The following is a 25,938-nucleotide window of genomic DNA, read 5'->3' on the forward strand; positions in this document are numbered from 1 at the left end:
CCGAGGATAATCCAAGATGCTTAGTGTTAGTTTTTAGAGAAGGAATTACATAACAATCTTATCTTCTTTTGTTATTGAACAAGTAGGAACATTAGTTTGATAAACTAACAAAGAAAAACGTATGAAAAGCAAAACTACTTACTTCATTATAACACAGATATTTATAGGAGTTTACAAGTAAACCAACTCCTAAGGATAAGATTAAAAAACTACGGATAAGGATAAGATAGAATTTAACTACTAAACAGTAAATAACTACCCTACAATACAGACAATTTGGACTGATGCAGTTCTAATGCATATTTCTAACACTCGTCCTTGCTTTAAGAGCAACAAACTCCAAGTTTTTGCCTGAGAAGTTGAAATTTATTGCCTAATAATGGTTTGGAGAAGATATTAGCCAGCTGCTCTTCAGTTTTGCAATAGAGGAGAATCACGTCACCATTATTTTGCACTTCCCTCAAGAAGAAAAGCTTGATGTTAAAGTGTTTTGTTTTCTTCAAGATTATGAGAAATTGCTATTGCAGATTGATTGTCCACAAATACTTCAGTTCCCTTTGTCTGATTCATGTGCAGATCACCAAAAGATTTCCTCAACCACAATGCTTGATTTACTTCTGCTGTTGCAGCCACAAATTCCGCCTCTGCAGTGGATTGAGCCACAATGTCCTGCTTCTTTGAGCACCACGAAAACATTCCTGAGCCAAGACTGAAACAATATCCAGATGTGCTCTTCATGTCATCTGCGGATCAAGCACAATCACTATCAGAATACCCAAGTAGTTTCAGATCTATTTTTTTCTAAAACTTGACACCATAATTGATGGTTCCTTTGATGTATCTAACAACTCGTTTTGCTGCTTTTAGATGCACCTCACAAGCACAATGTATGAACCTCGATAGAGTGCTTACAACATACAAAATATCAGGTCTTGTAGCTGTGAGATACATCAAACAACCGACTAAGCCTCTGAAGTACGTTTCCTCCACTTTCTCTGCTCCATCATTCTTGCTTAGTTTCTCTTTTTGGTGTATAGGAGTATTCATCTCCTTGCAATCTTCCATGTTGAATTTCTTGAGAATTTCCTTAGCATATTTCTTCTGGTAAATGAAAACTTCATCTTGTCCCTGCTTGATTTCCATACCAAGAAAATAAGACATTAGACCAAGATCAGTCATCTCAAAGGCTTGCATCATTTCTTGCTTGAAATCCTCGATATGCTTTGTGTTGTTTCCTATAAATTGTACATCATCCACATATATAGACACAACAAGAATATTAATCCCATGATGCTTAACATAAAGAGTAGATTTTGATAGACTCTTTTCAAAGCCTAAGCCAAGTAAATGGCCATCTATTCGACCATACTAGGCCCTTGGTGCCTGTTTAAGTCCATAAAGTGTCTTTCTTAACCCATAAACTTTGTCCTCATTTCCTTTCTTCACAAATCCTTCAGGTTGCTCAACATAAATTTCTTCCTGTAGAAAGCCATTAAGGAATGCTGATTTGACATCCATCTGATACACTTTCCAACCCAACTGTGCAGCAAGAGCAAGAAGTAACCTGATCGTGTCAAGCCTAACTAGTGGTGCAAATGTATCAAAATAATTCACACCAAAAATTTGAGTGTACCCCTTAACTACAAGTCTTGCTTTATGCTTATTCACCGGACCATCGACATTTAGCTTGGTTCTAAAGACCCATTTCAACCCAATTATCTTTCTGTCTTCAGGTTGTGATCAACAAGCTCCCAAGTCATGTTTTTCTCAATCATAAACAACTCTTCTTTCATTGCCCCAACCCATTTTTATCATTTTTGGCTACATTGCATCTCTTATATATATCACTGAGTTGTCGAGTACCTTTGACTGGTAAATGATCCACCATTTAATCTTGTCATGAGAGTGATATTTTCTTCTCAAGAAACTAGGTAGGAGACTTTTTTGCTTTGTCACAAGTGTTAACGACAAATTTCTTCGAGTCTTCCCAACACCACTCTTCATTTTCTATAAAATTCACATCTCGACTAAAGATTATATTTTCAGTTTGTGGTTGGAAGACTTTATATGCCTTTGAAACTGAACTATATCCAATAAAAATGTCTGGGACAGATTTTTTATCTAGTTTATCTCGTTTAACCCGAGGAATGTAGGAAAAACAGAGTCAACCAAACACTTAAAGAAAATTTAACGATGATTTAAATCCATACCAAGCTTCAAATGGAGTTCGGTCTTTCACTGCCTTTGTGGAAAGCCTATTTTGAAGAAAAACTAATGTACTTGCTGCCTCTGCCCAAAATTTCTTTGGCAAGTTCTTCTCGTGCAACATGCATCTGGTCATCTCCATAATGTATCTGTTTCTTCTCTCGCTTACTCCATTTTGTTGTGGAGTATAGGGAGTAGTAAGCTGATGATGAATCCCTGCTTCCTCACATAACATGTCGAAGTTCGAACTGATAAGAAGTGTATTCATTTCCATTATTTGTTCTTACGAACTGAATTTTACAGTTGGCTTCATTTTCTACTTTTGCTTTGAACTTCTGAAAAACATTAGAAGCCTCTGACTTATGCTTGAGAAAATAAATCCAGCACATGCGGGTTAGTTCATCTACAAAAATGATATAGTAAAGACTACCTTTTAGTGAAGGAGTCCTTTGTGGTCCGGCTATATCAGTATGAATTAGTTGCAATTTGTTCGAGGCTCTCCAAGTTGTCTTTGAAAATGGAAGTCTATTTTGTTTATCATATTGACACGCAAGACAATTTGAAGAATGTACTTCTAAAATAGGCAAGTCCTTAACTATTTTCATTTTTTGCATTTTAACCAACCCTTTATAGTGATAGTGTCCAAGTCTCTTGTGCATACTTCTGCAACACTTTCTTTTGCTAAAAAAACAACATGGTCCTCCACAAATGGATCTAATAAGAAAATTTTGCCTCTCATCCTTGATCAAGCAATGCTTTTCAAAATTAAACTTGTCGCCTTTTTCCATCAATTGACCAACAATAAACAAGTTTTGATCTATGTTAGGTACATAAAGCACATCAGAAATTGTTTTAGTATCTGAATTACTTGGAATAGCAATGGTTCCTTTCCCTCTTACTGGAAGATGGTCGCCATTACCTATTGACTTTAGTAATGGTCGTGGGCTTCAATTCCTTGAAGAGAGACATGTCATTTGTCATATGATTAGTGCATCCATTATCAATCAGCCAACACTCACTGATGATCTACTTGAAAAACATGTAGTAACAAAGAGTTGATCTTCCTCCTCACCCTCAACAATTTTAGCCTCTGCTTCTTGTTGCTGACTATTGTTCTTGCAAATTACTGCTTCATGTCCAAGTTGATTGCATTTACTACATTTAGCATCGGGCCTTCTCTAACATTTATATGGTGGATTACCTTTCTTGTTACAACGCTTACAAGGAGGATAACTTTTCTTTAAGTGTCTAGTTTTTCCTTTGGTAGTACTTGTTGAAATGCTTTCACCATTCTTCTTGTTCTTCTTCTTTTTGTTTTTGCCTCCATCTTGAGGCTAAGCAAATAATGCTCCCTCTGTATTTCCTTTTTCTCTCATGACTCTTCGTTGTTATTGTGCCTACAAAGCATTCAATAACTCTGCGAAGGTGATCTTGGACAGATCCTTCGTGTTTTTCAAAGTAGTTATGGTTGCTTTAAATCTTTCTGGCACAGTTACCAAAATCTTTTCAACAATACGTGAATCATTAAACACGGAACCAAGCAATCTTACCCTGTTTGTTATGTTCAAGAGCCTTTCAGAGTAATCTTTGATGGTTTCAGTTGCTTTCATCTTCTGCATCTCAAAATCTCTTATAAGATTTAGCACTTGCATACCTCTAATCCTTTCATCTGTGTTGAGATAATCCCAGGTGGATTTTGCTGACTTTAGAGACATAATTCGAGTGAAGATTGAAGAAGATACTGCTGAAAATAAACAGGCCTTTGCCTTTGATTTTTTGATTTTCCTGTCTTTATGTTTTTTGATCTGGGCCATAGTAGGATTGTTAGGCAACAGAGGAACTTCATAATCCTCTTCGACTGCCTCCCACATATCCATGACATCTAGATATGTTTCCATCCTTACCGCCCAAATCTGATAGTTATCACCATTAAAAACAGGTGGTGCCATTAAAGAAAAACTTGATTCTGCTTCCATAATTGATAAACTTGTCTTGTTCAATAAAAACACCCACGGATCCCTCAAGAAATAAATGTTCTGATACCAATCGTTGGTTTTGAGAGAAGGAAAAACATAATAATCTTATGTTCTTTTGTTTTTGAACAAGTAGGAACATTAGTTTGATAAACAAACAAAGAAAAATTTATGAAAAACAAAACTACTTACTTCATTATAACATAGATATATATAGAAGTTTACAAGTAAACCAACTCCTACGGATAAGATTAAAAAACTAAGAATAAAGATAAGGATTAGATAGAATTTAACTACTAACCAGTAAATAACTACCCTAGTAAATAACTACCCTACAATATAGACAATTTGGACTGATGCAGTTCTTATGCATATTTCTAACACTTAGATTATGTGTGGAGTTTTATGTGGACTTCACGTATTAAATAGTTAATTTTCTTGGAGACGATCCCTCAATTTTTCATACTATCAAAGTATAGCCTTTTTGGGGGGGCAGTGTTTTGGGAAGCGAGAAGCAGAAAAAAGCGACGAGGGCTTGCTTCACAGAAGCAAGAAGCGTGAAGCGAAGCGCACGCTTTTTTAAAAAAAAGTGACATTTAGAATAAAAATAAAAAAAATATTAAATAACTAAATGGAGGTAATATAGTCTTAGATTGAAAGAAATTACATAGGCAAAAATACTCATAAGTCATAACATATAAAGCAAAAAATAAAAAACATAATTAAATCACATAGATTCAAACTCCTATTCTTCAACAAGGCTGCTAGACTGATCACAAAATAATTTTTTAAAAAAAGAAAAAGAATTGAAAAAAAAAAGGAGGCAGCAGTCAGTAATTAGAAACAGAGCAGGCAGCAGAGATGAAGAAAAGAAGAGAAGAAGAAGAAAAAACTAGAGTAATCGAAACTCAGAGAGATGAAGAGATGAAGCACAGGCGAAGATTGTATATTTCAGGAGAAAAGAAACTCATAGAGATGAACTAATAAACATTAGCTAAAAAATAGATGAACAAAAAGTTAGTTGCAGTCGCGGTCGAGGTTGAAGAGAGAGGCAGCCTCAGTCGAGATCGTCAAGAGAGAAAGAAGGGAAAGAAGTATTGTGAAAGAAGTATTATGAAAGAAGAGTCGCGAGGAGAGAAAGAAGGGAAAGAGTCGTGAAAGAAGAGTCGTAAGGAGAGAGAAGGTTATATTTCAGATTTTTTTTTTAAAACCTAATTTTAAAAAAAAAACCCTAATTGTCGCTTTTTTATAAAAAGCGCGCTTTATTGCCCTTTTGCCTTAGGGTCGCTTCTCGCTTCTTCATCTGAAGCGAGAGCTTTTTTCAGATCGCCTCGCCTCAAGATAAAAAAGCGCACAAGGATCGCCTCGCTTGAAGCGCGCTTTTCACAACACTGTTGGGGGGAAAAAGCTTTAAAGCTTATTTTGTTTGCAAATACTTGGAACAAAACAATAACTCTCTACGAACTTTGGAGAAAAACTTTCAACTACCTTTGAAATTGAAGAGGTAAATATGTTTTCCAAGAATTGAAGAAGTTCTTCTAAATTTCCAAAAAAGCTTTAAATAATTTCAAATTTTGGTTTGCTAAAAAAAACAGAGTTTGAGAAACTGATAAAAGGACAAAATTCTTCAAGCATTTTTCCAGAATATACCAGAGAAACACGTTCGGTTCTCTAATAGAAAACACAACTTTAGTACTACTATATTTGTCATGTTTTATTCCCACTTTCTCAAAAAAGTGGTGGGAATAAGGCCTTTCTCAAAAAAGTAGTGGTCTTAACTTGTAGTAGAAAACACCAGTTGTTTGGAGATCTCCTAAAGGCCTTGGGAATAGTATGGATACACCAAAAGTAAAAGGTCACTAAACAATTCATTTTAATGCTTTGGAAAGGGATGCTCTTGTTCTCAAAACATCTCTAATTTCTCACTCCATATTGTCCACCAAATGCAGGCAGGAACAATCTTCTTTCTCTCCTTGTGTCCTGACTTATTTCCATCTCTATACCAACATGCTAGGACTTCTGCAGTATTTATAGGCATGGTCCATGTGATACCTCTCAAGTTAATGAAATACTTCCATAGTTTCTCGATCACTTTACAATGCAAAAAAAGATGGTTTATTGTCCGTATCAAATTCACAAAAATAAACATCTGGAGCATAAGTCCTTTCCCCTTTTCATTAAGTTATCCTGAGCAGAACAGATTGCCTCGCAACAAGCCATGTGAAGTAAGCCACCTTATGTGGTATCTTCCCTTTCCAGATCATCTTCCAATGCCACAACTCCTTGGTTTTAAGTTGAAATATCTAGTAATTTGTAGGTTGATTTCACCTTAAACTATCTTTCTCCAGCTTCCATATCAATTTGTCTTCCTCATAGTTGAGATTCTAGGCTTGTCCAAGGTGCCCTGCTCCACCCTACCCCAATTCCACCCCTAAATAGACATATCCCAACAAGAGAGGAACTTAAATGGACAGGAGGTAGCATTGAGAGCAAATCTCTCAACAAGGGGAATAATAGAAGGACCTTGGGCTATATATGGTGATTTTAATGTAGTAAGGTTCATCTCAGAGAAAAGAAATTGTGAGAGAAGAACCAAAGGCATGAAGGAAATTTTAGATGTTATTGAAGACCTGGGATGTATGTGATGTTATTGTAGACCTACAACAAGAAGACAACAACATGTGGTTCAAAGGGGAAAATCTCGAGACAACCTCTAGAATCGATATAATTTTGATATCAAAAGAGTGGGATGACAACTTCAATAACATAAGGCACAATGTTCTACATAGACGGTCCTGTAGCATTATGTATAGAACAAAAAGAAGCACTTTAAGTTTGAAAATTGGTGGCTTGGCACAGAAGGTTTCACTAATAGAATTAGTAGCTAGTGGCATTCTTTCAACTTCGCCGGTAGACCTGACTTTGTTCTTGCTTCAAAACTTAAGGCTCTAAAAACAAACTTAAGTATTGGAGCATGAGTAAACAAGGGAATCTAGGAGCAAAAAGGAGAGATGTTCTTAAAAAACTATTTGAGTTCGATGAAATAATCAAAGGACAGAGGAAATGGGAGATTTCAAGCAAGAACTCAACCTTACTAGAATATGAGGAGTTACTAAAAAATGAGGAAATATGAAAGAGGCAAAAATCCAGGTCACTATGGCTCAAAGAAGGGGATAGGAACACCAAGTTCTTCCACAAAATGGCCAATGCTCACAAAAGATACGATAACATCGATCAACTGGTAATAGAAGGGGAACTGTCTCAGGATCCTTCAAGAATAGAAGGGGAAATTGTAAAGTTTTACAAGAAGTTGAACACAAACAAACAGTTGGAGACCTGGAACAACAATTGCCCCACACTTACACTTTGTTTGGATCATTGTTACTCATTATTTCATAATGTATTGTATTGTATTATATGGTAGATATAATGTTTGGTTAGACTGTATTGTTTGTTGTTGTTTAATAACATTTTAACTGTTTGGTTTGATCATATCGTATTGTCCTGTAATTTATAAATTTACTAAAATATTCTTAATTATTCTAGGGTAAGAGGTATGACTAGATTAAAATAATTAAGATAAAGGGTAAAATAGTATTTTGAAATATTATGCAAATATATTATTAGAAAAAGAAATTAAGTAACAATGGGAACACACCAAATTGGTTGTTCCATAAAAATAGGGGTTTTCATTGTTACGTAACAACGAAATTTAACAATACAATACAATACATTTTAAGTAACAATCAAAACAAACATTGTAGCTATAGTAACGATACAATACAATACAATGAATAACAATGATCCAAACATAGTGTTAATGGTGAGGAAAAAATGCATTAACAAAGAAATTTTGAGGAAAGTGAAGGTTTAAACTGTTTGAAGATGCGTGCAATCGATAAAGCCCCTGGCCCTGATTGTTTCACTATGGGATTCTTCCTTAAATGCTGGGAGGTGGTGAAAGCTTTTCAAAACTTCTATGATCAGGAAGTTTTTGAAAAGAGTTTGAATGCCACCTTCATAACCTTGATTCCCAAGAAGAAAGGTGCCAAAGAATTGAAAGGCTTCAGGCCTATTAGCTTGATTGGAAGTATCTACGAACTGTTCGGCAAAGTTCTCATAGAGAGAATGATAGGGGTCATGGCCAAACTAGTGGATTCTCAGCAAATGGCTTTCATCAAAGGTAGACAAATCATGGATGCAGTTCTAGACAGAAACAAAAGAAGCCAAGAATCATGTGTAAGCTTGACATGGAGAAGGCATATGATCATGCAAATAGGGAAAACTTGTTCAGTACTCTGGAGAGGATGGGTTTTGGAAGGAAGTGGATCCAGTGGATCAAACAATGCATCCCCACAGTGAGGTTTTCAGTCCTCATTAATGGATCCCCTATTGGAATTTTCGGTGCACAAAGGGGCTTAGGCAAGGAGACCCCTATCTCCTTTTCTATTTTTTATTTGTTATGGAGGGTGTGAATAGCATGATCAAAACTGCAAAGTTGAGGGGCTGGTTGAGTGGTTCTGAGGTTGGCAGATTTGGAGGTAACAGTATGCAAGTGACTTTACAACACCATGGGTCCACTCAACAGATTGAAGGGTAGTCAGGATACGTTATGGTGGAAGGGCAACAAAAAAGGTATTTTCAAGGTAGTGCTTATAACTGGTTGAACAACTCCTTCCCGTTGACAAGTAACTGTCCTTGGAAAGGAATCTGGAAATCCAAAATACCCCTCTAAGTATCATGTTTTGTGTGGTTATTGGCTAAGGAAGCAGTTCTGACCACAACCTAATGAAGAGAGGGATTCCATTGTGCTTAATATGCCTATTTTGTGGGGAAACTGTTGAGACAGTTAACGATCTTTTTCTACACTATAGAGTAACTAGCCAGCTGTGGAGACTATTCCCAAAATCTCAAGGGCATGTCATGGGTAATGCCAAGCAAGATCACTGAAGCCATTCAGAGTTGGGAAGACGCAGGAATGCAGTCTAAGAGCAGAAAGAGATGGAGAATTGCCCCTGCTAGCATTTGGTGGGCAATATGGAAGGAGAGGAATTCCAGATGTTTTGATAGTATAGAAAATAGCATGCAAAAAGTCAAGCTTAATTGCTTGTTACTACTGTTTTGGTGTAATCAATTATACTCAAATCACACTATACCCCTAATTGATATACTAGACTCAATTTAGGTTCAGATAGCTGGATTTGATGATCTTATTGTAAATATGGCTCAGTACCGCCTATGTACTGGTTGTAGTAATATACAAAGTTACCTGTTTCAAAAAAAAAAAAATCTACAAAATCTGAAGTAGTAAATGTGCAAAAATTCACCAGAGATAAAGGTCCAGAGCTTTTTTTTTTTCTTGACAAAGAGGTCCAGAGCTTATGGCTAAAGCACAACAGATGCACACCAAAAGGACAACATTGACCAACTTGTAATGATGGAGCAACTTTGGAGGGCAGAGAGTTATTAAGGGAGAGATAATAAGGTTCTATCAATAACTGTACACAGAATCAGAGGCATCGAGGCCAGATTTCAATTTAATTGGGGGAGCACCCAAATCACTCAACATGAAAAGGAATGGTTCCAAAGACCCTTTGGAGAACAGGAGGTTCTCGATAGATTTAAACTTTGTACTATTGATAAAGCTCCTAGGTCAGATAGGTTTAGCATGGAACTCTATGTCAAATGCTGGGATACTATCAAAATATCATGCTGTTTGTTCAAAATTTTCACAACCAGGAAGTTTTTTTAGAAAGGTCTAAATGCAACCTATATAACCTTGGTACCAAAGAAAAATGGAGCAAAGGACTGAGGTTTCAGGGATAAGCAGTGTGTACAAATTATCTCCAAACAACTGGTTGGAAGGCTTAAAACAGTGATGCATAAGCTGGTTGACACACATTGAATGGCCTTCATCAGAGGAAAGACATATAATGGATGTAACACTTGTTGCAAATGAATGTAGTTTCCAAATTGAAAAAGAAGTCAGGAATTTTATGCAAATTGGACATAGAAAAAGTATTTAATCAACTGAGACTAGAGTTTTTGCTAAATATACGGAGGGAATGGGCTCTGCGACACCAGGTGAGAAATCAAGAAAATATATATATGATCAGGGTACATATAATTAATTTTTGCACCAAAAGCTGTAGGCCAATGAAGTGTGCTGAGAACCATTAATGTCTCAAGTTCAATTCAGCCAAAAACACTAAGTGATTTCTTCCCATCAATCCAAGCCTTGGTGGATAGAGTTACTCGGAACCTATATTGGTGGGAGGTAGCAAGGTACCCGATGAAATTAGTTGAGGTGCGCGTAAACTGGCCCCAGCACCACAAGTTAAAAAAAAAAGACTAAAGTTTTGGCACACAGTGGATCCACTGGATCAAGTTTTGCATATTCACAGTAAGATTCTCATTCTGATCAATGGATGACCAGAGGTTTTTTTTCCATCCTACAAAGGTTTGAGACAAGGAAGATCCCAAATCACATTTCCTCTTCATTTTAGCAATTGAAGGACGGACTAATATGTTGCCGACAGCTGGATCTTTGGCTTTAAAGTTCACAATATACAAGGGGAAAGCATGACAATTACACACCTAGTCTATGCAGATGATGCCATAGTATTTTGTGATGCATATAAGGACCAAATGATGATGCTGAGAACAATCTTTGAAGGGGTATTAGGACTACATATCAATTGGAGAAAGAGCTTACTAAATTCAGTAGATGATGCACAACAATTTCAACACTCTGATGAGATCCTTGGAGGGGAAATGAGACTCTTATCTGCAGTGTATCTTGGAATGCCTCTTGGGGAAAAAAGCGCAGATAAATAGGCGTATGGAATGGAGTATTGAAGAAGTGTGAAGAAACATTATCAAGATGAAAGAGTCAATACCGCTCCATGGGATTGAGGGGGCAAAAGTGGTTTTAATGTATAGTGTTCTAGATTCCCTTCCCACTTATATGACATCTCTATTCCTCATCCCAAAAAGTGAGAGAAAAGATGCTTTGAGGAAAAAAATTTATGGCAGGAGAGAAACGAAAGGAGAGGTTCCCATCTAGTCAAAGGGAAAATAGTTACTTTGAGCAAAAAGCAGGGAGGCTTAGGCTTAAAAAATCTGAGATAACAAACCCAAAGGAGGTTCTGGAAGATCATTCGTTATGGAAGAAAGTAATCACGAATAAATGTGAAGAGAGCTTCTGGAAAACAAAGGAGGTGATCATTGTATATGGTGCAAGTGTTCGGATCAGAACTCTATGTAAAGTTTCAGTAACAGAACAAACTAGAAAATTGGGAATGGACAAAAACATCTTTCTGGAAGAACTGGAAGGGACATGACACTCTTCTTGATGTATACACGTTAAACCAGCAATAAAAGGCCACCACCACCGATGAAGTATGGACCACCACACAGAGATTGAATATCAGTCTCAAGATAAGACTTGAATGACTTGGAAATTGATAGATTTGCAGAACTCTACATCACACTTAACCAATTCCGGGTGGATCAGGGTAAAGACAGATTATGGTGGCTAGGAGCATAACTCAGGAATTTTACTGTCAAATCATCTTATAATTGTATCTGCTGAAATTAAAATACTGACACCCAAGTTGAGCATTGCATATATGGAATATCAAGATCCCATACAAAGTTGTTCCTTTTGTCTGGTTGGTAGAAATTTAAATGATGAAGGATCTAACTTCTAGGTCTGCACCCGTATCAGACACCCACAACCAATTCTGAGCAACTTATGCTGAAACTGGCGTCGTTGATGTTAAAGCTATATTTATAGTTTGCACATAATGTTAAGAATAAAGGTGGAATTATGGAAGTACACAATCCACCATCAATATACTAGGATAGCAAAACTGAAGAATTACCTACATACTTGAGACCTTTAAGCTAAATACGAAGGCACATGTTATAGGTATGCAGTGGTTGACAAAGTTGCAAAGAAGAAATGTGGACTAGGAACTGAAAATCTGATAGCAGAAAATTTTATTAAATGGCTATGGAGATCCAATGATGACCAGCAGGAAACTTTTACTGATAAAGGAAATTACGGCATGCTGGAAATTTGGTACTAAACCAGCAACCATATCACATGGGTAGCAGTACGGAAAATATCAGAATCTAGGCAACAATGCAAACTAGTAAAGTTGAAAACTGGAGATGGAAAATAAAATAAAATTTGGCAAGAAGTGTGGCTGGAACAGGAACTAGTAAAAGCACATTCCCTGACTTAAACAACCAGGAAAACACAAATATGCTGCAGCATACAGTGAGCCTCATTAAAGTCGAAGGAGAATGCAAGATTAGAAAGTGGACAAGGTCAGACAGTCCTGTGAGAAATGGGGGACAACCTAAGGAGAGAACCTGATCTATAGTCTTTTTTTAAAAAAATGAACCTGATCTATAGTCTATTCTATCGAAAGGAGGGAAAAAAGGAAAATTCATAGAGTCTTGATCTGAAGTTTTGAGTAACATTTACCAGGACAAAACGATAGACATGGAAAATTAATGGGAAAACAAAGCTCCTCCATAAGTTGCTTGTTTTGCCTGGATAATTGCATATGAGACATGCCTAATCAAGACATCTTAAAAAGGTGAAGGATGATACAGCACTAGACGCTTTGTATGTTCTCACTCATATGAAACTCCAGCGAATTTGTCGCTGCACAGTAACTTCAGGTGACAGATATAGGTTCATTCATAAATCACTGTGGGAGTACAATGTAAATGGCATAAGTAAGCAAGCCATTGAAGGTCATTTAGAACACTATCGCGGCATGCATTCTACTGAATGTATGGAAGAAACATAACTGCAGAAGATTCTTAGAAAAGTCGGAGGCTGTACGAAGCACGTTTTGGTATAAGATGAACAATGTAAATAATGTTGATACATTGATGCACTTCATTGACTCCAATGTTGTTGAAGCAGTCTTGGTCCTTTTCATCTTAGCACGTTCTTGGCCATAATAAATAGGACGATCCATTTATATAAGATGTAGTTCTCCAGCTTCTGTTGCAGTTGAACTTGATGAACATGCAAATGAAACAGGAAGACAATGCAAATGCAAAAATATCTGAAACGCAACCTCAAGGGCGGATTTCGTGCAATCCCCTTGAACTAGCAAATGTTAAATACAACCACTTCTCCGCATGCTTCAAATATAGTTACCAAGTAAATTTCCATGTTTTATGTTTTAACGAGTCATGGAAGCCAACATATGTAAAATGTTGCTTAAGTATGTTACGAACTAAGTACAAGAAAAGAAACAAAAGAAAGACGAGTGACCATAAAAGATAACACATGATAGTCCATGCACAAAATACATACTTCAAATCTCTGTCTACGAGGAGTCACTGTAACTTCCTTGCACACGCATAACAATCCATATTTCTCCTGTCATAAAAATCAAGTTAAATACAATTAAACATGGTAGCTTTTATGAAATCACCGAGCCAGACAAACATTAGAGCTTATTTCTTTTTTAACGTCTTCCTACTCAGACAACACAAGCAAGAAGCGACTGCAATCTCTGTTTGGAGATTTTCAGAGCATTTTCAGAAGCAACTAATAATGTCTTCCTAGTGCATTTTCAGAGCAACCGACACAGGTGCGGCAACACTTTTGGGGAGTCCAACAAATATCAACTTAAACAGCTTAGGTATTATGATATATACTTAATTAACGAGTATAAGATACTTTGTCCCAATTTATGTGATGAACTTCTATTTGAGGTTAATCGTCATAACTTCGATCAAAACTCTTCAGTTGTAATAAAACGTTTGAAAACCTAATCTCAATTGTAATAGAATTCTTATAGGAATTTCTATATGTTCAAGTTTTAGTTATAAACTGAGAGTTAATGTCATTAACTCCAACTCAAACATGGATAGCTTAAAGTTTTTCAACAAAAAAAAACTATATCAAACAGGGAAGATGGAACAACCGACACGGGTGCGGCAGCACTTTTGGAGAGTCCAACAAACATCGACTAAAATAGCTTAGGTATTATGATATATATTTAATAACGAGTATAAGATACTTTGTCCCAATATATGTGACGAACTCCTGTTTGAGGTTAATCATCATAACTTCGATCAAAATTCTTCAGTTGTAATAAAAAGTTTTAGTTTCTCAATCGTAATAATGTCTTCCAAGTGCATTTTCAGAGCAAACGACACAGGTGCAGCAGCACTTTTGGAGAATCCAACAAACATCGACTAAAATAGCTTAGGTATTATGATATATACTTAATTAACGAGTATAAGATACTTTGTCCCAATTGTGATGAACTCCTATTTGAGGTTATTCGTCATAACTTCGATCAAAATTCTTCAGTTGTAATAAAACGTTTGAAAACCTAATCTCAATCGTAATAGACTTCTTATAGGAATTTCTATATGTTCAAGTTTTAGTTTTACATCGAGAGTTAATGTCATTAATTCCAACTCAAACATGGATAGTTTAAAAAATTTTAAACGAAAAAAAACTATATCACACATGGAAGATGGAACATATTTTCTGTTGTACCCGTTTCTTGACTCAATAGTTCTATTGCTCATTTTACACATTGATACTATGAAATAATATGGCCAGAAATTTCAATCGTTAATATATCATGAGTGAATACACTTCTAGATATCAAAGCATAGCTTACAGATGAAACAACAGAGTTCCAACATAGAATACATGGCTATTTGGGTCTTGAAAGTTCACAACTTACTCCTGAAATTTTATTCCCTACAATAATATAAGATTTTGTTTATAGAAGACAGAAATCCATGGTATTAAAATCCAAAGAACCTATGTCACTTCCGTTATTCTTCACCTCTTTTTTTGAAAAAAAAATAACAAATTTGGGGGTAGAAGGGGAAATGGGGTTGGGGACTACAAGGTGGGGAATCGAACCCTCACCAACAAAGTGAAAATTCAAGTAGCCACCCAACTAAACTACTAAGGTTCCTCTTGTTCTTCACTTCTTAATATTGAATGGGGATTATTATACGTCTTCTACTTAGAATAGTTGCATCTTACTACAAAGCTGTAAGAGTTCCAATTTATTGTACAGTAAAACATATGCGAGGAACATTCAAAACAACAGTAAACAATCCAACCAAATACGCAGGTATCTTTTGATATTGTCTAGACTAGCCAGTCAACTAGCTCTCGGAGAAAAATGAGCTTCTGTAACTAAATCAATCTTCTACTCCAAAGTACAGACTGGATTCTGGATGAGATGTCCTGACATATTATATGGATGCCCCATCTGTATGAACATCTAAAGGAGAAGTAGGGAAATAATAAGATTTCACATTCCCTAATGAGAAGGATTAGGCACTCAGATTAAAGCCCATTGATTTACAATCGGATAATTTGTCTTCCTCGACAAATTCCCTTTAGGTAATCTTTTCATTTGGTCACGAGTATACTTCAGTCACACAGCAATGAAAGCATCAAAAGTGCAAAAACTCACCGTATCTTTTCAGTCTACATCATTTCCCACATATTCCATGCCTTCCATAGATTGTGATAATTCATTTTATTGATAATGGTTTAATCCCTGAGAAAACATATGTAAGACTGGCCTGCCAAAGGAGTCATCAAGAAAGTGTTCTTTTAATGTTATTAATACTGGTTTAATCCCTGAGGAAACTACAGGAAACTCATGAGCGCTTTAAAACTTGTCTGGAAACAAAAACCACTGTATCTGTGCAAAATCAGCTCTACCCCTGAAAGGCACTCTTATTCCTTACAACTATGTTCTTTACAAATAACACCTGGGACATCTTTACTACATGAACCTCATTAGTACATCAAACTGGACTAGAAAGAAAAAAAAGACTCTAACCCGTAAAAAATCATTTACTACCCCTCATAGGCTCTCCTATATCTTTCCTTCTAAATACCTATATAGGAAAAAAGGACCAACATCTCATCCTCATTATTTGGTTTGAACTTATTTATTTCATGTGGAAAATTCATAATTTTGTTATGGAAGCTTCTGTATTTCCCTGATACACTGGATGCTAAAGGAAGAAATAATAACAGTCCCTCACACCCAATGAATAGATCACTTCAGCTCTTGAAATAAAAATGAGTTTGTGAATGCTATCTAGCCTATAATACAACTAACAAGTGTCGGCTTCTTTAGATCACATATCACTTTACTCCTTTTCTTTCATAAGTATTGATGAGAAAATGGACCTTGGCCTAACTCAACCACGAACGCTAGTTCAAGTGGTTAAAATTGCCCAAGACCATATAAGAGAAAAAAGTTACCACATTCCACACCGATGTGGAACTCTAACAAGTATCATACATCACTATCCTAAAGGAACTTTCAAAAAATAATAACAGTTTCATAAGTTAGGAGGATTTCAAGAGCTTCAATAGTAAAACTACCAAGTCAAGATTTAAAGATTAGATTTGCTACTAAACAGAATGTCTAATCTGCCATATCCAGAAGGGCAAGATGAATTGGAATTCTCAATGGGTTGCTAACTCATAGTTACTCTCCATATTTAAAGGAAAGCAACACATACAAGAAATTGAAAATGAGAAGAGATGGGAAAGAGAACCAATACTACAATAGTACCTTCAACTTTTGGAAGTAGCAATCAATTTCACTACCTATTCCATCCTTCACCATATTTTCTGAGGAAAACAGTTGCTCTTCCGCAGATCCTTCACCAACCAAAGCTGCCTGTATAGTCACAAACATGGCAAGAACATACTTACAAATAATCAATCAAGTCACCAAGCAATACATTCTTTACCACAAGAAGTACATGTCATATTGAACGGAAACAAATAAGGATGAACTTGCTAAAAGGCACATACAAAATGTAGCCACTGGACGAACTGCTAAGCAGTAAGTTAGGTCAGCTTTTTGATTTTTGAACCGACATATCTCTGAGCGCCAGCGGTGTGCGGTTCAGAACTTTAGATAATGGATTCACTCCTCTAACCTTCTTCACTTAAATACCATCCCTGCGGCAGGGTTCAAACCCATGTCATACGCCTAATCTACACATCACACATTGCGCTCTTACCACTAGAGCAAAGCCCTGGGAGCTTGTTGGTTCTATCTCCTTAAACTGGATTTTAGATAGATATGAGGAAGAGATTTCGGGAATGGTAAATTAGGATATCTCATCTTCTCACTTCCATCAAGAGAAATAATTGCCAGTGGAAGCTTCTTTACAACACAAATGCTCAATAATTCCTTTTTTTATAAGTAAAACTGTAAAAGTATTTTCATTCGACCAAAATGCTCAATAATCTCAGTCAGAACATTGTACAGACCCTATTTGCCAGTTGATGATATCATTTATGCATAAACCAATGATGAGTGCCTACCAAAGTGAAAGACAAGTTTTACAAAACAACAATAAGACCAACAATGTTATATAGGAAAGAATGGTGGACCTCTAAAATCCAACACATCCACACGGTGCTCTCAAGCCTCGGAGGAGAGCAATCTCTTATTGAAAAAAGTGTCGCAGAAATGTAGATGTTAAGACAAGTGTGCAATCATACACGAGAAGGCTCAAGTAGCACATAGTGGATAAAATGTAAAAGATCGCTTGAGATGATATGTTCATGTCCTGCGCCGACCCCTTGGATGAGTCGATTTGTAATGTGAAATCATGGTAGTGAAGGTATTAAAAGGGGACAAGGTAGACCTAAATCACTTGGAAGGAAGTTATATAGAAGGACCTACATTATTAGGATTTATGCAGGCTTGTGAAAGATAGGGAACAATGCCAAAACAAACTATATAGGAGATACCTATTTGTTGAGAATTGTTTTACCCATAATATTTTGTTATTTTATTAGAATATTGATCTGAGAAGAGTTCAATTGAAGTCACATGGTTGGGGGGAATCCATATGGCCTCCCCCTACTTGCTTGGGGATGAGGCATAGATGTTGTAGTAGTATCACTTGTAGCTACGCTATAATATTCAATTTACAAAAAGGTAAATCAGTTTTATGGATGATTTTGTTAGTCGAGTGATATTACATTCATATACAGGCAATAATCATTATCTAAACATAAGAATTCATAAGGTCATAGATCTTAAGATATGCTATTGTTGGATAGGCTTTTCATATTTCGCACCTTTCACATTTCAAAGTTAAAGCATCTGACCTACTTTAATAGAAACTAGTGAAACAAATCCCCAACTTAATTTCAGAACACTTTCGTATAATGATTACTTTACGGCTGCAACATACTAATAAGAGTTTCTTCTGTTGTTTTCTTTGTGGAAGAATTCCAAGAGCGTCAAGCATTGATTCTTCCAGCTCTGCAGGCATAAAGGTACTTATAAGAGTGGGGCAAAGCATCTGAACGAAAAAAACCACAAACCACTTAAATAACCTTTAGTCTGCAATAGTGTAGCCAGCATGCTTAAAGAACCCGAAACTTGAAAGTCGTCACCAGTAGTAATATAAGAAAGTAAGGCCTCCCTACAGAACAGAAAATTGCAGGAAAAAAAGCAATGAGTTTAAGTGATTTGGCTGCTCCCTCCAAATGTACTGATTTACAGTACATACTACTTATAAGTGTCAGACACAACGAAGTAACCAAAGTGTTCAAGAAGTTCTAAATACTATTTAATGCTAGACCATCTAAATAAGAGTAGAAGTAAGGAGAAACGGGAAAGTAAAAGACTGAGAAAAGAAAAACAACTAGTTTTCATTCAACTCATGCTGAGCTGGTGCTGGTGAAAATCATTCAAAACAACAACAACTCCATAAGTGTTGTGTAGAGTAGAGAGAAAAACAGAGAAGTATACAGAACAAAATGATCAGAATCCTACAGTCAAACATGATAATAAGAAGATATGACATATGATGGTGATTACTTATCTAGAAAAAGCTGAAAGATTAACCTATAGAAAAAGTGAAGTGGAAAACTAAGATTAGATGACTGAGTAAGTTAACAGTCTCAGATGTTCATAGAATTTGATAATCAGACAGGTTTCAACTATTTAATAAGCAAAACTTAAAGAAGTTATGTTTTAACCATGATAGGAGGTTCCAAAATCTTGCCAAAAGTCATGACTTAAAAATTTAAGTGTTCTCTAGGGAAGTTGATAGAGATTCTTCTTAAAGCAGAGTGCGTAAGTGTATTATTCAGTAAACATTACATCCCTGTAGTCATCAGATACTGTTCATCCAAGACAACAATATTTGATTGTGATATGTTCTAATGATAATTCACCTAGTGCAGTGTTAGCAAACTTTGATTTGCAGTATGCATCTAACAAATTAGTAGCCCACCTCCTTTACAAAACAGCAAATAATTAAGAATTAGATGGAATGTGAATTACCTTAACGCAGGATATGTGCTCCTATGATCTGATTGAGAACTATCGTCCTCTGGGTGATTATTTAAAGAGTTGGATATGATTGGAATAAAAACCCGTAAACTTTGACTATCAGAATCTGATCTGAGGCCACTATTTTCTGAATCTTGATTTTCATGTGACATATCATGGTTAACCATGAAACCATTCAGTTTAGCTTCAGACCTTGGGACAAATGTTTCTATATCACAAAGAAGGACAGCAGCAACAATATTCGCCAAATCTTTTATCTTAACAATGCGCAAGATGCAACAAAGTAAATACAAGGAAGTTGCGGTTCCAATTCCTGTATCCTACATTAAAGAAACATGAAAGTAAAAATTAGACGTACATGAGCCACAAAAGACTATCGGGAGATAAATTCCAGCAACCAGCATACAGTGAAAACAACAAATGCCAAGGGAGAAAACCAGATCCCAAGGGAAACTCATTGAAAACCCATGTATGTTACCAAGTTCACTCAGCATACTAGTTCCTTATCGGTTATCCCATTATCATGTGTCACTACAAGACCCTAAGCTTGCTACAGCCACTTCTACTTACTTCCTTTTAAAGAACTACGGAAGCTTTACATTTTAACCCCAATCCCAAACTTGTATTACATCATAAAGTCATTTTTAATGGTCGGAGCAAAAATCTATCTTTTTTATTATTTCTTTGATAATTAACAACTTAGATTACAAAGTGAAAAACTTAAATACGGTCATCAGTTTCAACTTTAGCAATTCAAAGGAGGGATAAGATAAAAGGATAAAATGGAGTTAACCACAGAAAAATTATATAAATTGCTTTATTGCAATTTCCCCTCATTTCTTTTTTTATATTTACCTGAACTGTAATAATAAACAGAAATAAGACTCGCTTCTGACCCTTAAGATACTGCTTTGTGTTTTAGATAATAATGGTATCCACACTAGCTTGTGTGCACCTCAACTATTCCACCGGGTACTTGCTACCTCCCACCAGCACATGCAAAAGGTACTTGTTTGCCAAAAAATGATAAATGAAAAAACCTAATTGATTTGCTCCAAATGTTGGGACATGCTCACTCTTAGGAAATATATAACTGTGAGAAAATAGAAACTTTTGACATTTTTCTAATTGAAGCCAATAAACAAAGGACCAGAGCGGAACTGTCAATGCTGAAGTGTGTGACCACCTATCTAAAAGCTCAAACACCTTAACATGTTTAGGGGATGTGGAGAACCTAGGTTTGAGTCTCATTGTCGCCCATTATCAAAAAGTTCAACGTGCTTAGCCCATGAAGAGAATCAGGCTTCATGTGAGGGGGCATATTGAAGACATAGTTAGATGAGATTGTCACACTTCAACATGGTTCTCTAAAGGGTCAAGCACATAGAAATTCTTTTGATAGTGGGTGACGGCAAGACTTGAAGCCAAGAACTCTGCTTATATTGATACCATTGAAATGTGTGACTATCTCATATAAAAACTCTTCCTTTTTAATATGGTAAACCGCACCCATCCATATTGCCTGCCTACAGTGCCTAGGAGCTCAACAGTGGACCTTTACCTAGGGGCCCTTTACCACGTTGCTCATTGATGACTTGATCCCTATCTTACAATTGGAGGCGAAGTGTGTCACTACGCAAAAAAGTTAATTTAGAGGTCTGATCTAGTAAAGGCAAGGACCTTAAGTAACCTTTCCAAATATTCTTGCTTCTATATTTTTCACTACACATGTAAAGAATGAGAGAGCGGGGTTTAGGTCATTACACTGTCTTTAACAACTTCCATCCGTAAAGAAGGAAGTATTGATGGAAATATCAGCACCTTCAATATGAGGTCTGTTATTAGCCTCCCAATGTCTGGAATCCCTGCTGATATAACATCACTAAAGTAATAGAGGTTATCCTCAATCTCATCAACAGATGAAAGGATAGAACCACTGGTATCTGAACCAATACACCTGCATCACAAATCACTTGTCACACAGCAAATAGGTGGATGCATAACCAGTTTCAAGGACAACATAAAAATAAGAAACTACTTACTTTGAAGCATTAACCAACTTGTCCAAGTTGATGCATTGCTCCCGGAAAAACTTGACCAAATTTGAGAAATAACCGGTATGAGGATCACTGGCAACAAATTTGTTAACAGCCTCATCGCCAACTGTGAACACGGTGAAGGTCATTTAATATACAACCAAAAACACTTCGAATGAGGGAGAATATAGAGAAATTTAGAAGAAGTATAAAAAGAAAGCTCACCATGATAAACATTCAAGGTTAATGCACGTACTGCAGTTCGAATCATGCTTTCTTCATGAAATGCAAAGCGTATTGCCTCAACATAGAGTGGAAATGATACTACTTCTTCCTATTCAAAGATGTAGATCAAATGAAATGCAAAGGATGAGAAACTGCAGAAGATAAGGACAATGGGATGGATGTTTTGAAAAAAGAAGATACGTGAAAATGATTTAATTCAAAGTTCAAAACAGATTGGTAGAATATATCAAAATTCAAACAATCGAACCAATTTTTTTTTTGTTTTTTGAACTTTGTCTATTGAACCAAGTTAACAATCAACAAAAACAATGCAAGTCGTAATCTTTTCCCTTGAAAAAGTGGACAGTGCACCTTTTCTATGGTTCAAAATCCAGCTTGAAAGCAGAGGAAAATAAAGATGCAATAGAGACCTCTCTACCACTTCCCTCATCTTAGCTCTCCCCATCTATCATATTTGAGTTTCTCCACTCCTAAAGCTCTCAATGTTTAACTAAGGACCTGTAGTTAGGTCATTTATTAACTTAGTTTTTCTAAGGTCCGTTATAAGAAAGCAAACCAGCAAATTGCAGCACAGAACTCTCTTGGATCAACAAGTAGGGCTGTGAACGAGCTGAGCTAAGTCGACGAATATTATATTGGAATTCCAGAATTTAAACAAACAGCAGCACAGAATTCTCTTGGGTCAACAAAAAAAGCTATGAACTAGCTGAGCTAAGTCAATGGAAGTTACATTGGCACGCCTAGAATTCAAACAAACAGAATAGTAACCTTAAAACTTATTAGGAAGTTGTTAATAACTTTACAAATTGAACTTACATTATGAGTCTTCACAAGAAGGGAAATGGTGTTTTTGTTCAACTTTCCACTTATTGCTCTTTGTATATGCATGCATCCAGAAAACCAGTATCAGCAAGAAGCATTTGACTAAAAATGTATTTCAAAGTAAGGAAATGCCTCTAAAGCGGCTGAGTTTTAGGAAACACACCTAAGAAAGGATATGTAATAAGACAAAAGCTCTTCATTACGAAAGTCAAAAGAATATGTTATAAGGTGATTAATGTGCTCATTACTAAACATGTAATCTGCAAAATTTGGGGAAAAGTGTCAGACTAAAAAGATGCCTAAAGGCAGGAATATTGATTCAATAAAACAAATTCCACAGTTCACTTACAAATAGAATGCTCATTTTTTAAGTTTTGGATCACAATACTCATTGTCTGCAGCAACTGAAGCGACACAATAACAGTTCTACTAATTCTTAATATACGTACAAATTCCCCCATCACCTGCTTCTCCATGAAAAACCTGCAGAAATGCCGACACACTTGTAAGGAAATACATTACAAGAAGAAAGCTTGTGTGGTCTGCCTCGGGCTAAAATAACAGTATACACTAAAAGAGGAAGCCCTTAGCAGAGACATACTCAAAATAGGCCACATCATGTTGATCACCATATGTTATCAACTCCGCAATTGATCTTAATGCCTCAATTACAAAATCCTTCATGTCACAAGAAAAAATTTAAATTTATGAAGAATAATCATACCTGATGGCAGGACAGCATTAAATAAATAGCTACAGAAAGCAAAGAAAAGGAGAAGATCATAAAGGTAATGGAATACCTTGTTGACCTCATTAACAACTTGAACTTTCATCAGCTGATCAGTCAAAAATCTGCACAATAGGCAGGAATGCAGTTGAAACTTCACAATGATCAAGAACTATTATAGTAAGCTGGACAATCATCTGAACATCATGTACTTAAATTTTACGGACTACTATTCTTTCTTTTTTTATAATTAAATTGTTGGTCTGTAGACCGATTTTATTAATGACACAAGGTCAGAAAAAATCAAAAATGGACCAACGGCCGCCCAAAACATAATAGCAACAATGAAATAAAATGTCCACGTCCAAAAGAACAAACCCAGCCCAAAAAAACAAAAAGGTATCATCGGAAGGACTGTAGGTAGATCTGAGAAGATTATCCGACAGTCTTCTCCTTAGCTTCTGCTGGTACCTCAGAATGTTGCCTGAGGCATGTCGCTGGAACCACCACTTAAGCTCCTTCTCCTTTGGTTGTTCTTTATGTTTGTGCCTCCACTAGTCCCCTAGTCGATAGTGAACTCCATTAGACCGTCACTCTGCTTCACATTTCCAAGGTTCAGAGTTTGTACTTCCCTTCTCTTTACTATATCTATTTATTCCTCCTGTTTCTGAAGTTATTTTGTTCCTCTTTTCTCCTAATTCAGGTGGTCAGGGTATCTCTTCCCTAAGGGATCAAAGAAGAAGAAGGAGATTGTTGTTTGGGTTCAGCTGGTTTATCCTTGGTAATCCTCCCTCCCTTTCTATATTTTGTGGATTTTCGAGTTGGTCGACTGATACATTAGTATTGGCCAGGTCCAAGAGTGTCGGTGCATGCTCTCATCTGCTTTTGTAGGGTTTACGGTTGAACTCCAATCTTCCAGATCTGATGTGAGCCAACAAGCCTTCACTTTATTGGTGAAGTGTATTCCTAATAGCTAGAGTAGAGTAGCCTAAACAGCCTCTCTACCTCCACGAGGTAATGGTAAGGTATGCATACACTCTACCCTCCCAAACCCCATTTGTGGGATTTCACTAGGTATGTTGTTGTTGTAGAGCAGAGTAGCCTAAATAGTTTATACACAGTTGTAATGTCTCCTTCCAGACATACTCTCTTGTTAATATGTTTGTTGTGTACTTTTTGCTCTCCATTGTTCGACGAACTGTAAATATGACTGTTAGTGAAGTCTGTGATGCTCGTGCCTGTTACAATCTCTGGTTGCCTAGTCACTGTTGGTTGATTTTGCGTGTTTTCACCCTTAATGCTGGTATCTAAGCTTTGTCTATGTTCAAGATATTCTTTCCAATGGGTGGAAGATCCCGAAATGAATGATATTCATGTAATTCTTGTTCTCCAATAGTTGTATTAGCAAGTGAGTTTGCAAGATGATTCCCTCCTCTGAATATGTGAATAACCTGAGTGTCTAGATTCTGCATTGTCTCCTTTATCTCCTGCACTTTGGCAGCAACTTCCCAGGATACCTTCCGAACCTCCTATATTATGTTCACTAACCTTAGCGAGTCTGTTTCTAACAGAACAATCATCATTCTATGTCTCCAGCAGTACCTTAGGGCCTCCAGGATTGCCACAGTCTCTACTTCAATGTTTGTAGTGATCCCAGTTCCTTTTACTTGAGCATATAACAGATCACCATTCTTGTTCTTCAGACAGAACCCATATGAGCTTGGACCCAGGATTTCCATAACTTGCCCCATCAGTATTGCACTTGACTCTGCCACCTTCTGGAAATCTCAATTTTACGCTACAATAGTACCCCCTCCGTTTCAAAAAGAATGGCCTAGTTTGACTTGGAACTGAGTTTAAGAAAGAAAGAAGACTTTTTAATCTTGTGGTTCTAAATTAAAGTTATGTCAAATGCACCAAAATGCCCTTTAATCTTGTAGTCTTAAACATGCCACGTGGAAAGTTAAAGTGTTGCCAAAAAAGGAAAGGGGTCATTCTTTTTGAAATAGATTGAAAAGGAAATAGGTTAATTCTTTTTGAAACTGAGGGAGTATAATTTAGGCTTATAGTCTTTCACCATAGCAATAATAACAAGGAAGCTTTTTATCCATGGATACATCATCCCAACCAACTGCTTGACAGTTGTTAGCACTCGAAAGACCATTTTTGCGATTTGATGTTCCCCCCTCTCTCCTTGAGTTCCTTCTTTTCCATAGTTCCCACATGGTGATTGTTGGTATAGCTCTGTATACAGCTTGGAATTAGGGGGTGCAAGAGTAGCCTGCAAATGGACTACTTCTCCGCTGCAGCTTAAGCAGCATCATTTTCCATATGAATTATCATGTTTTATTGCCTGAAATTCACTATATTAGAGCAAGCTCACATTGGCAGTCCCAAACCAGAATCGAGAAGGGTTGCGCCATTGCGGTAGACTGATATAAGACAATTCATAATGAACTCTCACAATAAAGATAGCGTCAGGACTGCTCTAATCAAACATTACACTGGCACCTGGATTTAATGAATAATAGGTCAGGGATTCCATCACATCACAGCCTGGATGT

The 25,938-nt window shown here is 36.5% G+C and overlaps 1 protein-coding gene across 6 annotated transcripts in view; it reads right to left on the reverse strand.

Annotated features, from left to right (window-relative positions):
• Positions 1–25,938, reverse strand: part of LOC101267620 (protein TRANSPARENT TESTA 9) — a 31,551-nt gene that overhangs the window by 4,131 nt on the left and 1,482 nt on the right. Inside the window, exons 2-14 of one of the 6 annotated variants that reach the window (XM_004242872.5) lie at positions 23,448–23,499; positions 23,249–23,325; positions 22,997–23,130; positions 22,811–22,907; positions 22,642–22,699; positions 21,805–21,913; positions 21,586–21,706; positions 21,308–21,500; positions 19,535–19,863; positions 18,580–18,668; positions 18,435–18,505; positions 16,790–16,897; positions 13,525–13,590 (exon numbers count right to left, since the gene is read on the reverse strand). In XM_004242872.5, the coding sequence (XP_004242920.1) occupies positions 13,525–13,590; positions 16,790–16,897; positions 18,435–18,505; positions 18,580–18,668; positions 19,535–19,863; positions 21,308–21,500; positions 21,586–21,706; positions 21,805–21,913; positions 22,642–22,699; positions 22,811–22,907; positions 22,997–23,130; positions 23,249–23,325; positions 23,448–23,499 (1,504 nt within the window). Of the gene's footprint in view, positions 1–13,524; positions 13,591–16,789; positions 16,898–18,416; positions 18,506–18,579; positions 18,669–19,534; positions 19,864–21,307; positions 21,501–21,585; positions 21,707–21,804; positions 21,914–22,641; positions 22,700–22,810; positions 22,908–22,996; positions 23,131–23,248; positions 23,326–23,447; positions 23,500–25,938 lie in introns of all 6 variants that reach the window. The other 5 variants (XM_010325100.4, XM_069286742.1, XM_069286741.1 and 2 more) reach the window with 5 other exon arrangements.

Source organism: Solanum lycopersicum, chromosome 7, assembly GCF_036512215.1.
Source record: "Solanum lycopersicum chromosome 7, SLM_r2.1".
Classification (NCBI taxonomy): Eukaryota; Viridiplantae; Streptophyta; class Magnoliopsida; order Solanales; family Solanaceae; genus Solanum; species Solanum lycopersicum.